This window comes from Schistocerca americana, chromosome 10, assembly GCF_021461395.2.
Source record: "Schistocerca americana isolate TAMUIC-IGC-003095 chromosome 10, iqSchAmer2.1, whole genome shotgun sequence".
In the NCBI taxonomy this organism is placed as follows: domain Eukaryota; kingdom Metazoa; phylum Arthropoda; class Insecta; order Orthoptera; family Acrididae; genus Schistocerca; species Schistocerca americana.
Genome location: NC_060128.1, coordinates 94,433,552 through 94,449,874, shown reverse-complemented (window position 1 = coordinate 94,449,874; position 16,323 = coordinate 94,433,552). Strand labels below are relative to the sequence as shown.

General features: G+C 46.5%; 1 protein-coding gene across 1 annotated transcript in view; it reads right to left on the bottom strand.

The window, feature by feature from the left end:
- The window catches only part of LOC124552266 (sonic hedgehog protein), a 548,478-nt gene that overhangs the window by 132,487 nt on the left and 399,668 nt on the right, over positions 1-16,323 (bottom strand). The window contains exon 4 of the mRNA XM_047126546.1: positions 11,754-12,015. Within this exon, the coding sequence (XP_046982502.1) occupies positions 11,754-12,015 (262 nt within the window). The remainder of the gene's footprint in view (positions 1-11,753; positions 12,016-16,323) is intronic.

The following is a 16,323-nucleotide window of genomic DNA, read 5'->3' as shown; positions in this document are numbered from 1 at the left end:
GAAATGCGGTGTTTGCCGTTAAAGAGATGCCGAATGAGCTACATCTGCCTCGAAAAGAACGTTTCTAGTACCAAACACTCTGCCTTCAGCTGTTGAAATTACCAGAAAACTTTAACGAAATACCCATGTCCACCGGTGTCCAAAATTACAGCAACAAAACGAAATTTTGCACGGTTGCGTTTGTAGGTGACAGTAAAGTAGGAACAATGTAAAGCAGTGGTTCCCAACAGGTGGTCCGCGGACCCCAGGGGTCCGTGAGCTATGCCAGGGGGGTCCGCAAGATGCTATTAGAATAAAAAAATATATTAAATATATTTCGTATTATAACAATTTTTTTTGGTTTTGACGCTTGCTGCATGAGCAGAGCTTCAGCGTCTAACGTCTTCCTAGAACCAACTGACGCTAGCACACTCTAGCGCAAAACTAGAATTAGACAGAGGCAAATAGTTCTGCTGTATGCCGTTAGACTGCGCGCGCTGCTTCTTTGCAGCCGACAACTGACAGTCACTTTACACACAAACCCGCATTTCAGACGACAAACGGCCATTGTTAATTTATTGCCAGTGCTTTCACAGAGCGTGTTGTTTACGTATTCAATATTCTGTATTGAAACGGTAGTGATTGTAAAGCGTTGTTTTTCGCGGAAGCTACAATTCCTGTAGTTAAAAATGGACCGTTGGTTAAAAAGTGGTTCGTTAAAACGAGTAAGACCTACAGATGAAGAGGAAGATAATGCATTTGATGTTCAAGCAAGTTAGTCAGCGACTCTCGAACCGAAGTTGTCAGTGTCCATTGAACGTAAATCGTCAGCGTCCCTTGAACCTAACCCTTACAAGATCAGTGTTAAGCTTACTGGAAAAAATAGAAAAAAATGGTTCAAATGGCTCTGAGCACTATGCGACTCAACTTCTGAGGTCATCAGTCGCCTAGAACTTAGAACTAATTAAACCTAACTAACCTAAGGACATCACACACATCCATGCCCGAGGCAGGATTCGAACCTGCGACCGTAGCGGTCACGCGGTTCCAGACTGAAGCGCCTTTAACCGCACGGCCACACCGGCCGACAAAATTTAGAAAATATAACTCTGATTACTTGGAAATCGGTTTTACGTTCACTGGACTTGAGCAACAGCCTAAACCTTAAGCTCAATATTTTTTCAATAATAAATATGTCAATATTTTTTCTAAGTACCGAAAATAGAAAACGTATAAAAAGACTGTTACCAGAATGAGACTTTCACTCTGCAGCGGAGTGTGCGCTGAATTGAAACTTCCTGGCAGATTAAAACTGAGTTCGAGTCTCGGTCGGGCACACAGTTTAAATCTGCCAGGAAGTTTCATATCAGCGCACACTCCGCTGCAGAGTGAAAATCTCATTCTGGAAACATCCCCCAGGCTGTGGCTAAGCCATGCCTCCACAGTATCCTTTCTTTCAGGAGTGCTAGTTCTGCAAGATTCGCAGGAGAGCTTCTGTAAAGTTTGGAAGAGGAGACGAGATACTGGCAGAAGTAAAGCTGTGAGGACCGGGCATGAATCGTGCTTGGGTAGCTCAGATGGTAGAGCACTCGCCCGCGAAAGGCAAAGGTCCCGAGTTCGAGTCTCGGTCGGCGAAACAGTTTTAATCTGCCAGGAAGTTTCATATCGCCGCACACTCCGCTGCAGAGTGAAAATCTCATTCTGGAAACATCCCCCAGGCTGTGGCAAAGCCATGCCTCCACAGTATCCTTTCTTTCAGGAGTGCTAGTTCTGCAAGATTCGCAGGAGAGCTTCTGTAAAGTTTGGAAGAGGAGACGAGATACTGACAGAAGTAAAGCTGTGAGGAGCGGGCGTGAGTCGTGCTTCGGTAGCTCAGATGGTAGAGCACTTGCCCGCGAAAGACAAAGGTCCCGAGTTCGGATCTCGGTCGGGCACACAGTTTAATCTGTCAGGAAGTTTCAAAAAGACTGTTAATTTGACTTTTTTAGGAACTTGATACTGTGATATGACAAGGCACCAATCATGCTCGATGAGGGGGTCCTCGAGAAAATTTTGTTGGGAAACCCTGATGTAAAGAATACAGAACGCAAACAACTACAATATGCATAACGGTAGAAAAAAAACGTTCTTCGTTTTTTCCAAGTTAAGTGACTTGCACACATATTAAGCAACTGGTTAAAGTGCTCAGTAAGGGGTGTGACCACCTCTGGCAACAATACGGGCCGTACAGTGAATGACGTCATCAGTCTAATGTTGAGGCGGTAACGCCCATCCCTCCTGCGAAACTGCTCGCAGTCTTCGAGACTGGTTGATGGATGCTGATATGATGCAACCCATCTCCCTACTGAAGCATATCTCCAAAACTCGATATAGAATAAATTAAAAATTTCGTAGTATTGGTGCAAGAGTGAAAATATTAGCTTTTAGATTAGTGTTTAGGCCATGGTAAATAACATCCAACATCACACACAATCTTTGAAACTGTGCTTTTCAGAGCGCAGTGAAGGCCTAATCATTGGAAAGATGTAATCGCCCGACGTCAAATATCAAAGTGTCAATTCTAGGTTTTACTCGAGCCAAAATTGCATATTTAATGTGCATGTCGGATTTTTTAATAGAGCTCAAATCTCAACTCTAGGCAAACACTAGAAATGTTGTGCAGACATATGTCAGTCAACATTCAATGTCTGTCATTCAGCAGCCGGCCGCGGTGGTCTAGCGGTTCTAGGCGCTCAGTCCGGAACCGCGCGACTGCTACGGTCGCAGATTCGAATCCTGCCTCGGGCATGGATGTGTGTGATGTCCTTAGGTTAGTTAGGTTTAAGTAGTTCTAAGTTCTAGGGGACTTATGACCACAGATGTTGAGTCCCATAGTGCTCAGAGCCGTTTTTTTCTGTCATTCAGCATACGTTTGAATGCCAAACATGAAGTCTGGAAAAAGATACTCTGAAACCTACAGCAATGTAAAGTGGGAAAGCACACATGGACCCCATTTGCAAACCACTTCTTGGGACAGAATAACCAGTCTACTGACATAAAAACGGCAGTAAGCAGTTATAGTAACCACAACCCAAAGAGATCCACTCTCTCTTTCCAAGCATTAATCGCGACTAGAGGGGTCTGCTGTTATGGTTAAATGGACGTGGCATGCCAGTTTTAATGGGTGGCCATGTCGCCACGACATACGCCCCTGAGACACAATCAGCGTACTCCAGCTGTCTGCATCTAGTGGAAGCCATGGAATAGTGCAAACGTGTTGCAAATGTCTGCGAGTCGTGTAACTGAGGCGCAACGTGGGGACCAGCCCAGTATTCACCTAGTGGCATGTGGAAAACCGCCTAAAGACCACATCCAGGCTGGCCGGCATTGGGCCTTGTCGTCAGTCTGCCAGGCAGATTCGATCCGGGGCCAGCACGCCTACCCAAGTCCAGGAAGCAGCACGTTTCGCTCTCGGCTACCCTGGCGGGTAACCCAAAAAGATCCACTACAGTAACTTCAATCATAAGGTACACTATCTTCGTCACTTGAAGAAATTAGTTTTCGAGGTTATAATCTACATCTAAGATTCCCGGTAAAGATTTTGTCTACTTATGGTTTCTAATAAACCCGCGATTTCAGTTCATAGATTCCGAGTTATCTCCCGATTACGGCATTTTTCATCCTCAGGAGGCCATAAACTACTCCTCTGATTAAACGTATCAGTTTCCCACAGTCCATGCTTCGTATCGTATCGGCCATTATGACTGAAAAAAACGAACTGATTTGAATTTCACCGATTGTCGTCCGAAATCCGTACGTTCGGGCCATGAGATCGACTATATTGTGACCGCACACGTAGTGGCGTACTGATTTAAAAAGATCAGCCGTCTTCTGACGATGTCAATCGTCGGCGGAATCCACAGATATTGGCGCTGCTGTGATCGCAGGCATACGATGTTACGTCATTCAGATGCGCTGCGGAATCGTTCTCTTTACTTACAAGGGAACCTCCCCATCGCAGCCCCCTCAGATCTAGTTACAAGTTGGCACAGTGTATCCACCTTGAAAAACTGAACACAGATCAATCGATAAAACAGGAAGAAGTTGTGTGGAACTATGAAAAAATAAGCATAATATACAAACTGAGTAGTCCAAGCGCAAGATAGGCAATAACAATAAAGTAGTAAGGTTAGGAGTGCCGTGGTCATGTGGTTAGCGTGAGCAGCTGCGGAACGAGAGGTCCCTAGTTCAAGCCTTCCATCGGATGAAACATTTTAACTTTTTTTCAGTTTATGTGACAAACGCTTACGTTTTGTCACTTTTTTGGGAGTGATTATCACATCCACAAGAAAACCTAAATCGGGCAAGGTAGAAGAATCTTTTTACCCATTCGCCAAGTGTACAAGTTAGGTGGGTCGACAACATATTCCTATCACGTGACGCACATGCCGTCACCAGTGTCGGATAGAATATATCAGACGTGTTTTCCTGTGGAGGAATCGGTTGACCTATGACCTTGCGATCAAATGTTTTCGGTTCCCATTGGAGAGGCACGTCCTTTCGTCTACTAATCGCACGGTTTTGCGGTGCGGTCGCAAAACACAGACACTAAACTTATTACAGTGAACAGAGACGTCAATGAACGAACGGACAGATCAGAACTTTGCAAAAATAGAGAAAGTAAACTTTTCATCCGAGGGAAGACTTGAACCGAGAACCTCAGACTCCGCAGCTGCTCACGCTAACCACGGGACCACGGTGCTAGTGGGCTCACACTCTCCTTGATGTTGCCTATCTTACGCATGGACTACTCAGTTTGAATATTTTGCTTATTTTTTCATAGTTCCACACATAGTTCCTGTTTTCTCGATTGATGTGTGTTGAGTTTTTCAAGGCCTATCCACTGTGCCAACTTATAACTAAATCTGAGGGGGGTGCGATGGGGAGGTTCCCTTGTTAGCAGGCGCAAGACCTGATGGACTGCCGATTTATACAGCATAGAGTTGATGCGCTGGGCTTTTAACTAATCTTCCTAAAACTAATTTTTATTCGCAACCTCACAGTCAGCCTGAATGTATGTACTGAGTGCACGATCGCACCCGCACGTTTTTTCATTGATTGTTGAATGTTATGTACTTATTATTGATCTTCTTATTATGTTTATTATTACTACTACTAGTTTACCGTTATTATTAGCACCATTACTTCCACACGCGTGATGCAATTGTTTCGTTATTTTTCTGTTCTGATCGTATATTCTGTGAAACTACGAATGCACTCTATATTTTTACTGCTTTTAAAGAAACGAAGCGAAAGCAGACTGCGAAGAGAACTTTGCTGTAAACTCCAAACTGCCCTTTTACGTGACATAAACGTTTTGTCTCATGTAACACTTTCTCGCATAATACAGTAAAAATTGTTATGATTGGGGTTTGAACCCAGGACGACGATCCAACGCTCTATCAACTTCTCCACGGAAGATATTTAATAATTACTGACAGTGTTCTTCCTGTGCTCCGTACTTCTCGTGTTACTTTTAACTAAAACGTCCATTCTTCTGGACGACAGCACATAGTACAAACTACATCGGAGATTTGGTTCATACTCTATCGACATACATCGTTTGGTAGCTATGTGAGTGTCTGGCATCTGGAGGTTTGGACGTTTGCGCCGCGCCTCTTTGGCCGTAAACCAAATACCCCCGCGTCCGGCGAAGCAATAAGGAAGTTTGCGGAGCTATTGACGGGTCGATAAGAGCCCACTATTGTTCAGTGAGGTCGTGGAGTTCTCCAGCATCTCAGCAACAGGGAATTCCCGCAGTGAGGATTCCGAGAATCATCTCGCAAGGTGTGGGAGACAAGGAAAAAGGAAGGTACCATTGTGCTGCAGCTGCTAGATGTGATTGGCAGAAAAGCTCTGCCGACATCTTCCTGCAGGCAGCACGCTCCAAAGTGCTAAATGCTTGTTGTCGCGCGACGAATCATTGGAAAAATTTGTCTCACGTTAGGCGATCGACAGGCGAAAGACCAAACAAAAGACCAGACACAAGCTCAAGATGAAGCAGGATCTGCTGCGATAGTTTCCTCCACAGTGTACCATATGCTGTAGATCCAGGGACTATAGTTTTATTCTGGTACTTGGATCTGTTGCATCATCTTGTGGTATTTATTTTTACAAACAACTTTCTGTTGAGGGCAACCCCAATAACAACACTCAACACTCAAAAGAAAATACCATGAAAATTATAAAAATTAAAAAGTAAAAAATGATGAGGTGTTTGCAAACGCCGCATACCTCTATGAAGGTGCTTTATTCGCAACTACCAGTTTCATGTCACTATAGACGCAGGTTTATGATGGTTACATTTTGATATTTTAGATGGACAATTACGGAGCCCTAGCTTTCGGGAAGTTGTCCACGTTAAGAGTCAAAGCGCGTTGGTGGGTTGCAGTAATAAAATTGAGCACACCCGAAACATGCTTACCACAATATCCTATACGGTGTTATTCGGCCCACCCCATTTAGCAGTCATGCTTTGTACATTTTATTATGACAACCCACCAATGTTGTTTGACTCCTAACGTGGACAACATCCTCAAAGCTGGGTCTCCGTAATTGTCCATCTACAGTAACCACTACGAAACTGAAGATGGGTCTGAACTAAGTGCAAATGGTAGTAGCGAATAAAGAACCTTCGTAGATCTATGCGGCGTTCCCAAATACATCATCATTCTTCACTTTTCAATTTTTACGGTAATCTGTATGTTTATTGAGTGATGTTATTCTATTTGTTCTTCCTGGTCAGCTCCTTGAGCGAGTCTTGGTTTTCTCTGATCCGTGTTTAGTGCTGCTAACAAGGGAACCTCCCCATCGCAGCCCCCTCAGATTTAGTTACAAGTTGGCACAGTGGATAGGCCTTGTAAAACTGAACACAGATCAATCGAGAAAACAGGAAGAAGTTGTGTGGAACTATGAAAAAATAAGCAAAACATACAAACTGAGTAGTCCATGCGCAAGATAGGCAATAACAATAAAGTACTAAGGTTAGGAGTGCCGTCGTCTTGTGGTTAGCGTGAGCAGCTGCGGAACGAGAGGTCCCTGGTTCAAGCCTTCCATCGGATGAAACATTTTAACTTTTTTTCAGTTTATGTGACAAACGCTTACGTTTTATCACTTTTTTGGGAGTGATTATCACATCCACAAGAAAACCTAAATCGGGCAAGGTAGAAGAATCTTTTTACCCATTCACCAAGTGTACAAGTTAGGTGGGTCGACAACACATTCCTGTCATGTGACGCACATGCCGTCACCAGTGTCGTATAGAATATATCAGACTTGTTTTCCTGTGGAGGAATCGCTTGACCTATGACCTTGCGATCAAATGCTTTCGGTTCCCATTGGAGAGGCACGTCCTTTCGTCTACTAATCGCACGGTTTTGCGGTGCGGTCGCAAAATACAGACACTAAACTTATTACAGTGAACAGAGATGTCAATGAACGAACGGACAGATCAGAACTTTGCAAAAATAGAGAAAGTAAACTTTTCACCCGAGGGAAGACTTGAACCGAGAACCTCAGATTCCGCAGCTGCTCACGCTAACCACGGGACCACGGCGCTCCTGAGTTCTCACTTTCCTTGATGTTGCCTATCTTGCACATGGACTACTCAGTTTGTATATTTTGCTTATTTTTTCATAGTTCCACACAACTTCTTCCTGTTTTCTCGATTGATCTGTGTTTAGTTTTTCAAGGCCTATCCAGTGTGCCAACTTATAACTAAATCTGGGGGGGGGGGGGGGTGCGACGGGGAGGTTCCCTTGTAAGAACTGCACGGGATGACCATAGAAACTATACTACGTACAGCGATGTAAATGTGTTCCAAGGAGAATCGATTGGAAGAAAGCGCAGTGAAATAAAATGATCGTTTGGCGTCAATGGCGGGGCAGGTCCGGCCGCCTTGGTGCAGATCTTATTGCATTCGACGCCACATTGGGCGACCTGCGCGCCGGATGGTGATGAAATGATGATGAAGGCAACACAACACCCAGTCCCTCAGCTGAGAAGATCTCCGACCTAGCTGGGAATCTAATCTGGGCCCGTAGGACGGCAATCCGTCACGATGACCACTCAGCTATCGGGGCGGACTGAAGAAAGCGCAGAAAACTCCTCTATAGAACAAGCGTGAAGGAACGCCGGACCAATGCCCTTTCCTGCAGAGGTCTTCATCATGTTCCCAGTTGGAACATTTCCTTCAGAGGAAAAGCTTCTTTGCACAAATAACGACGGTTTCAGAAAGCATCGCTCGTGCGAAACTTCGAACTGTGTACGAAGCGCAACAGTCAGATTCCGCACTCCTAGATTTCCGGAAAGTGTTTGACATGGTGCCCCTCTACAAACTTTTAACGAAGCTACGGGCGTACTGAACAGGTTCCCAATATGTGAGTGCCTCGAAGACTTCGTAAGTCCTAACCTTGTAAGTTGTCCACCACGGCAAGTGTTCATTCTCTCTATATGTAAATGATCTGGAGGACAGTATGGGTAGCAATCTGTGACTGTTTGCTGATGATGCTATGGTGTATGGGAAGGTGTTGTCGTTGAGCGACTGTAGGAGGGTACAAGATGACTTAGACAAAATTTCTAGTTGGTATGATGGATGGCAGCTACACTGAAGAGCCAAGGAAACTGGCACACCTGCCTCATATCGTGTAGGGCCCCCGCGAGCACACTGAAGTGCCGCAACACGACGTGGCATGGACTCGACAAATGCCTGAAGTAGTGCTGGAGCGAACTGACACCATGAACCATGCAGGGCTGTCCATAAATCCATTACGAGGGGGTGGCGATCTCTTCTGAACAGCACGATGCAAGGTATCCCAGATATGCTCAATAGTGTTCATGTCTGGGGAGAATGGAAGTGTTCGAACTCAGAAGAGTGTTCCTGGAGCCACTCTGCAGTATTTCTGGAAGTGCGAGGTGTCGCATTGTCCTGCTGGAATTGCCCAAGTCCGTCGGATTGTACAATGGACACGAATGGATGCAGGTGATCAGACTCGATGCTTACGTTCGTGCCACCTGTCAGAATCGTATCTAGACGTATCAGGGGTCTCATATCACTCCAACTGCACACGCCCTACGCCATTACAGAGCCTCCACCAGTTTCAACAGTCTCCTGCTGAGATCATGGATCCATGAGGTTGTCTCCCCGTTCACGTCCATCCGTTCGATACAATTTGTAACAAGATTCTTTTGACTAGGCAACATGTTTTTAGTCATCAACAGTATGTCGGTGTCGATGGGCCCAGGTGAGGCGTAAAGCTTTGTGTCGTGCAGTCATCAAGGGTAAAGTAGTAGGCCTTCGGCTCAGAAAGCCCATATCGACAATGTTTCGTTGAATGGTTCGCATGCTGACACTTGTTGAAGGCCCAGCATTGATTCTGCAGCAGTTTGCGAAAGGGCTGCACTTCTGTAACGTTGAACGATTCTCTTCAGTCGTCGTTGGTCCCGTTCTTACAAGATCTTTTTCCAGCCGCAGCGATGCAGGAGATTTGATGCTTTTCCTGATTCGTGATATTCACGGTACACTCGTGAAATGACCGTACGGGAAAATCACCACTTCATCGACACATCGGAGATGCTGTGTCCCATGACTTGTGCGCCGACTATAACACCACGTTCAAACTCGCTTAAGTCTTGATAAGCTGCCACTGTAGCAGCAGTGACCGATCTAACAACTGCGACAGACACTTGTTGTCTTATACAGGCGTTGCCGACCGCAGGACCGTATTCTGCCTATATATATATCCCTATATTTTAATACGCATCTCTATACTAATTTCTTTGGTGCTTCAGTGTACCCCTAAATACAGAAAAATGTGTGCTAATGCAGATGACTAGGAAAAACAAACCCATAATGTTCGATTTCAGCACTGGTAGTCTGCTGCTACACACAGTCACGCAGTTCGCAGATCCAGACGTCACGAGTTTGGTATCCGATGAACCTATGAGTACTTTCACATCTCCGAGATAGTAAACAAGCACAGTGCTCGGATCTAAGGTCGTTGAACCCACATATTGTTGTACAGTACATGAGGGATAGCCTGAAAGTGAATGTACGGTGTGTTGGACCGTTCTTTTTCACGGAGCGTACCTTTACCGCAACAACTTACCTGGACATGTTGGAACTTTACGTTTCACTACAGTTACAAAAATTTCTACCATGGATAGTTTTGCAACAAGATGCTGCAAGTTCATCTTGTGGATTCTTTATATGCCGTTTCCTGGATGAAACGTTCCCGGAGAGATGAATCTATAGAGATGCTCCAACATGTTCATGTTCACCAGACACAACCCCTCTTCACTATTTAAGCTTGCCTGACGACCTGTCCTCACAGCTTCAATTCCGCCAGTACCTCGTCTCGCGGTTCTAGGCGCGCAGTCCGGAACCGCGCGACTGCTACGGTTGCAGGTTCGAATCCTGCCTCGGGCATGGATGTGTGTGATGTCCTTAGGTTAGTTAGGTTTAAGTAGTTCTAAGTTCTAGGGGACTGATGACCACAGCTGTTAAGTCCTATAGTGCTCAGAGCCATTTGAACCATTTGAACCAGTACCTCGTCTCCTACATTCCAAACTTCACAGAAGCTCTCCTGCGAACCTTGAAGAAGTAGCACTCCTGGAAGAAAGGATACTGCGAAGACATGGCTTAGATACAGCCGGGACGTTGAAACTTCCGGGCGGAGACTCGAACTCGGGACCTCTGCCTTTCGCGGGCAAGTGCTCTACCAACTGAGCTACCCAAGCACGAGTCACGCCCCGTCCTCACAGCTTTACTTCTGCCAGTACCTCGTCTCCTACCTTCCAAACTTTACAGAAGCTCTCCTGGAAGATGAACACTGTGTGCCCCACCGAGACTCGAACTCGGGACCTTTACCTTTGGCGGGTAAGTGCTCTACCGACCGAGCTACCCAAGCACGACTCACACCCGTCCTCGCAGATTCAATTCTGCCAGTACCTTGTGCTTCTTTGCGGAGGGCAAAGGTCCCGATTTCAAGTCTCGGGGCGGCACACATTTAATCTGCCACGAAGTTTCATATCAGCGCACCCTCCGCCGCAGAGTGCAAATTTCACTGTGGAAACATCCCCCAGGCTGTGGCTAAGGCATATTACCACAATCTCCTCTCTTTCAGGAGTGCTAGTTCTGTATGATTCGCAGTAGAAGTTCTGTCAAATAGGAGAGGAGGTACTGGCGGAATTGAAGCTGTAAGGACGTGTCGTGAGGCAAGCTTAAAGTGTTTCCTATAAAAAAAAATGGAGGAATTACTCTTCAGCACGACCTCGTATAATTTAAGTTTCGTCACTTTGAAACTGACAATGTGCACCGAAAATTATTTTTTTCTAAATTTTAGTAATGCATTAATCCTGGAGATGGTAGGCAGGGGAGGGGGAAAGTTGGGAGGGGGTGGAAAGCAGGTTGGGGAGGGGTTGCTGGCTAATATCGGATAGCAGTCTAGGATGGTGATCTCAGAACCATTGGGAACCACTGCTGCAGTGTAAACGTTTGTTCCGTGATGGCAGTGAACACAGGCTAAGATGTGCGAATGGTCCTTCTTCTTCGACTCACTGCAGCACGGACGTGTCCATACGCTCTTGCAACTTATCTCTGTACGGAGACAGTGGAGACGAGTATAGAGTGTGCCAGGTGGAGCAGTGGGCAGCCCAGGTGCTCTGCTAGCTGGAGAGTAACGTAGTAATGGACAGACAGACAGACAGACAGACAGAGAGGCGGGTGGGGTACTCACCGGACTTGACGGAGCAGTGGATGTGCGCGCGCGACTCGTAGTAGACCCAGTCGAAGCCCGCCTCGACGGCGAGCCGCGCCAGCATGCCGTACTTGGCGCGGTCGCGGTCGCTCGTCGTGACGTCGACGGCGCGGCCCTCGTAGTGCAGCGAGTCGGCCGAGTGGTGGCCCTCCTCGTCCCAGCCCTCGGTGACGCGCAGCCGCACGCCCGGCCACTGGTTCATCACCGAGATGGCCAGCGTGTTCAGCCGCTCCTTGCACCGCTGCAACACGCCACACACCACTTGCCGTCACTGCCGGCTCCAGAACCTCTACATCTACACTACTGGCCATAACATTGCTACACCAAGAAGAAATGCATATGATAAACTATTCATTGGACAAATATATTATACTAGAACTCACATGTGATTACATTTTCACGCAATTTGCGTGCATAGATCCTGAGAAATCAGTAACCAGAACAGCCACCTCTGGCCATAATAATGGTCTTGATACGCCTGGGCATTGAGTCAAACAGAGCACGGATGGCGTGTACAGGTACAGCTGCCCATGCAGCTTCAACACGATACCACAGTTCATCGAGAGTAGTGACTGGCGTATTGTGACGAGCCAGTTGCTCGGCCGCCATTGACCAGACGTTTTCAATTCGTGACAGATGTGGAGAATGTGCTGGCCAGGGCAGCAGTCGAACATTTTATGTATCCAGAAAGGCCCGTACAGGACATGCAACATGCGGTCTTGCGTTATCCTGATGAAGTGTAGGATTTCGCAGGGATCGAATGAAGATTAGAACCACCGGTCGTAACACATCTGAAATGTAACGTCCACTGTTCAAAGTGCCGTCAATGCGAACAAGAGGTGACCGAGACGTGTAACCAATGGCACCCCATACCATCACGCCGGCTGATACGCCTGTATGGCGATGACGAATATATGCTTCCAATGTGCGTTCACCGCAATGTCGCCAAACAGGGATGCGACCATCATGATGCTGTAAACAGAACCTGGATTCATCCGCAAAACTAACGTTTTGCCATTCGTGCACCCAAGTTCGTCGTCGAGTACACCATCGCAGGCGCTCCTGTCTGTGATGCAGCGTCAAGGGTAACCGTAACCATGGTCTCCGAGCTGATAGTCCGTGCTGCTGCAAACGTCGTCGAACTGTTCGTGCAGATGGTTGTTGTCTTGCAAACGTCCCAATCTGTTGACTGAGGGATCGAGACGTGGCTGCACGATCCGTTACAGCTGTGCGGATAAGATGCCTGTCATCTCGACTGCTAGTGATACGAGGCCGTTGGGATCCAGCACGGCATTCCGTATTATCCTCCTCAACCCACCGATTCCATATTCTGCTAACAGTCATTGAATCTCGACCAACGCGAGCAGCAATGTCGCGATTCGATAAACCGCAATCGCGATAGGTTACAATCCGCCCTTCATCAAAGTCGGAAACGTGATGGTACGCATTTCTCCTCCTTACACGAAGCATCACAACAACGTTTCACCAGGCACTGCCGGTCAACTGCTGCTTGTGTTCGAGAAATCGGTTGGAAACTTTCCTCGTGTCAGCACGTTGTAGGTGTCGCCACCGGCGCCAACGTTGTGTGAATGCTCTGTAAAGGTATCATTTCCATATCACAGCATCTTCTTCCTGTCGGTTAAATTTCGCGTCTGTAGCACGACATGTTCGTGGTGTAGCAATTTTAATGGCAAATACTGTATAAACATCACAAGCCAGGACACAGAGAACAGCACTAACCACAAACCTGTGTTCTCTTTTTGAAAACAAATTGTTTTCGGTTTATTCAACAATGCCGAAATTTCGAGACAGATTACTGGAATCGAACTCACGACCTTTGCCTTATGCGGACATGTGCTCTACCAGGAGCTACCCTAATACTACTCAGGACTCATCTTCGCAGTTTTATTTCCTACCTAGCATGCCACTGGTAGAAACACACTGTAAAGAACCAAAGAAAGTGGTACACCTGCCTAATATCGTGTAGGGACCCCGTGAGGACGCACTAGTGCCACAACATGACGTGCCATGGACTCGACTAGTTCTCAAATAGCGCTGGAGGGAACTGAAACCACGAATCCTGCAGGGCTGTTCAGAAATGCGAGACAGTACGAGGGGGTGGAGATCTCTTTTGAACAGCACGTTGCAAGGCAAGATATGCTCAATAATGTTCATGTTTGGGAGTTTGGTGCTCAGCGTAAGTATTTAAACTCTTCCTGGAGCCACATGTGTGGCGCATCGCATTGGGCCGGCCGCTATAAGAGAGTGGTTCTAGGCGCTTCAGTCCGGAGCCGCGCTGTTACAGTCGCAGGTTCGAATCCTGCCTCGGCCATGGATGTGTGATGTCCTTAGGTTAGTTAGGTTTAAGTAGTTCTAAGTTCTAGGGGACTGCTGACCTCAGATGTTAAGTCCCATAGTGCTCAGAGCCATTAGAACCATTTTGTTCTAGGGAACAGATGATCTCAGTCCCATAGTTCTCACAAGGGAACCTCCCCGTCGCACCCTCCTTAGATTTAGTTATAAGTTGGCACAGTGGATAGGCCTTGAAAACCTGAACACAGATCAATCGAGAAAACAGGAAGAAGTTGTGTGGAACTATGAAAAAAATTAGTAAAATATACAAACTGAGTAGTCCATGCGCAAGATAGGCAACATCGAGGAGAATGTGAACTCAGGAGCGCCGTGGTCCCGTGGTTAGCGAGACCAGCTACGGAACCAAAGGTTCAAGTCTTCCCTCGAGTGAAAAGTTTAACCTTTTTATTTTCAGTTTCTGTGACAAACTCTTATGTGGAGTTTTGGGAGTGATTATCACATCCACAAGAAAACCTAAATCGGGCAAGGTAGAAGAATCTTTTTACCCATTCGCAAAGTCTACAAGTTAGGTGGGTCGACAACATATTCCTGTCATGTGACGCACATGCCGTCACCAGTGTCGTATAGAATATATCAGATGCGTTTTTCTGTGGAGGAATCGGTTGACCTATGACCTTGCGATCAAATGTTTTCGGTTCCCGTTGGAGAGGCACGTCCTTTCGTCTACTAATCGCACGGTTTTGCGGTGCGGTCGCAAAACACAGACACTAAACTTATTACAGTGAACAGAGACGTCAATGAACGAACGGAAAGATCGTAACTTTGCGAAAACAAAGATGCGATAATAAAGAAAGTAAAATTTTCAGTCGAAGAAAGACTTGAACCAAGGACCTCTCGTTCCGCAGCTACTCACGCTAACCACGGGACCACGACGCTCCTGAGTTCACATTGTCATTGATGTTTCCTATCTTGCGCATGGACTACTCAGTTTGTATATTTTACTACTTTTTTTCATAGTTCCACACAACTTCTTCCTGCTTTCTCGATTGATCTGTGTTCAGTTTTTCAAGGCCTACCCACTGTGCCAACTTATAACTAAATCTGAGGGGGGTGCGATGGGGAGGTTCCCTTGTCAGAGCCATTTGAACCATTTGGGTCTCCGTAATTGTCCATCTACAATATGGAAATGTAACCATCATAAACCTGCGTCTATAATGACGTGAAACTGGTAGTTGCGAATAAAGCACCTTCATAGAGGTATGCGGTGTTTGCAAACAGCCCATCATTCTTTACTTTTTAATTTGTATAATTTTCGTGGCAATTTCACTGGTTATTGAGTGTTGAGTGTTGTTATTGTTCGGAAATCTAGGAAGACGATATCTACCTGTTCATCCGCATGTACTGTTAACAGCGTGTCGTGTGCGAATACAACAAGCTGTATGGTTCTTCATGGATGCGTACTGATGCTCCAAAGCAGAGAGCAAAGTCTCGTGGTATACACAGAGTTAAAAAGGGAGGGAGAGAGCGAGACGTGTCGCTTTCCGCTGGGTCACGGTGTCTGGGCTCGCTGCCAGCTACGTAACTGCACTGTTGTGTAACGCCGGCTGTTTAGCGTCCCCCATCGGCCTTATCTGACATCACCGCCGTGTCGCCGACACAACAGGTGAATGCCACGGCCGTTCATAACGACGGCTCGCGTCCGTCTGTTGCACACTGTCTAACAGTCGCAATCTGGCGGCAGTTTCTACCTCTTCATACATACGCTGCGAGCCACTTAGAAGTGCGTGGGGGAGGGTACTTAGCATCGCACTACAACTGAGGGATTCCTCCTTTACCAGTTGCCTATGGCTGCTTAAATGCGTATTTGAGCTCTGTAACTAGCCCCAGTCTGTCTTCACGATCCGTATCGGAGCGATACTAACGGGGTTGTAGAATGTAACCAGACCAGGAACACCATCCCAACCCGCAATTCTTTAATGTATCGCACTTATAAATCAGTTATAAAGGCCTATCCAAAAGTTTCCAATTGAGGGAGTTGCTACAGCGTATATGCAACTTAAAGTGACTCAGATTCGGGTACATAAGCACCGAATTGAAGGGAAGCACTGAGAGTATTTTAGGAAAGTGCGATTCATCTAAAAAGGAAACAGCTGGCCGGGATGGCCGAGCGGTTCTAGGCACTACAGTCTGGAATTGCACAACCGCTATGGTCGCAGGTTCGAATCCTGCCTTGGGC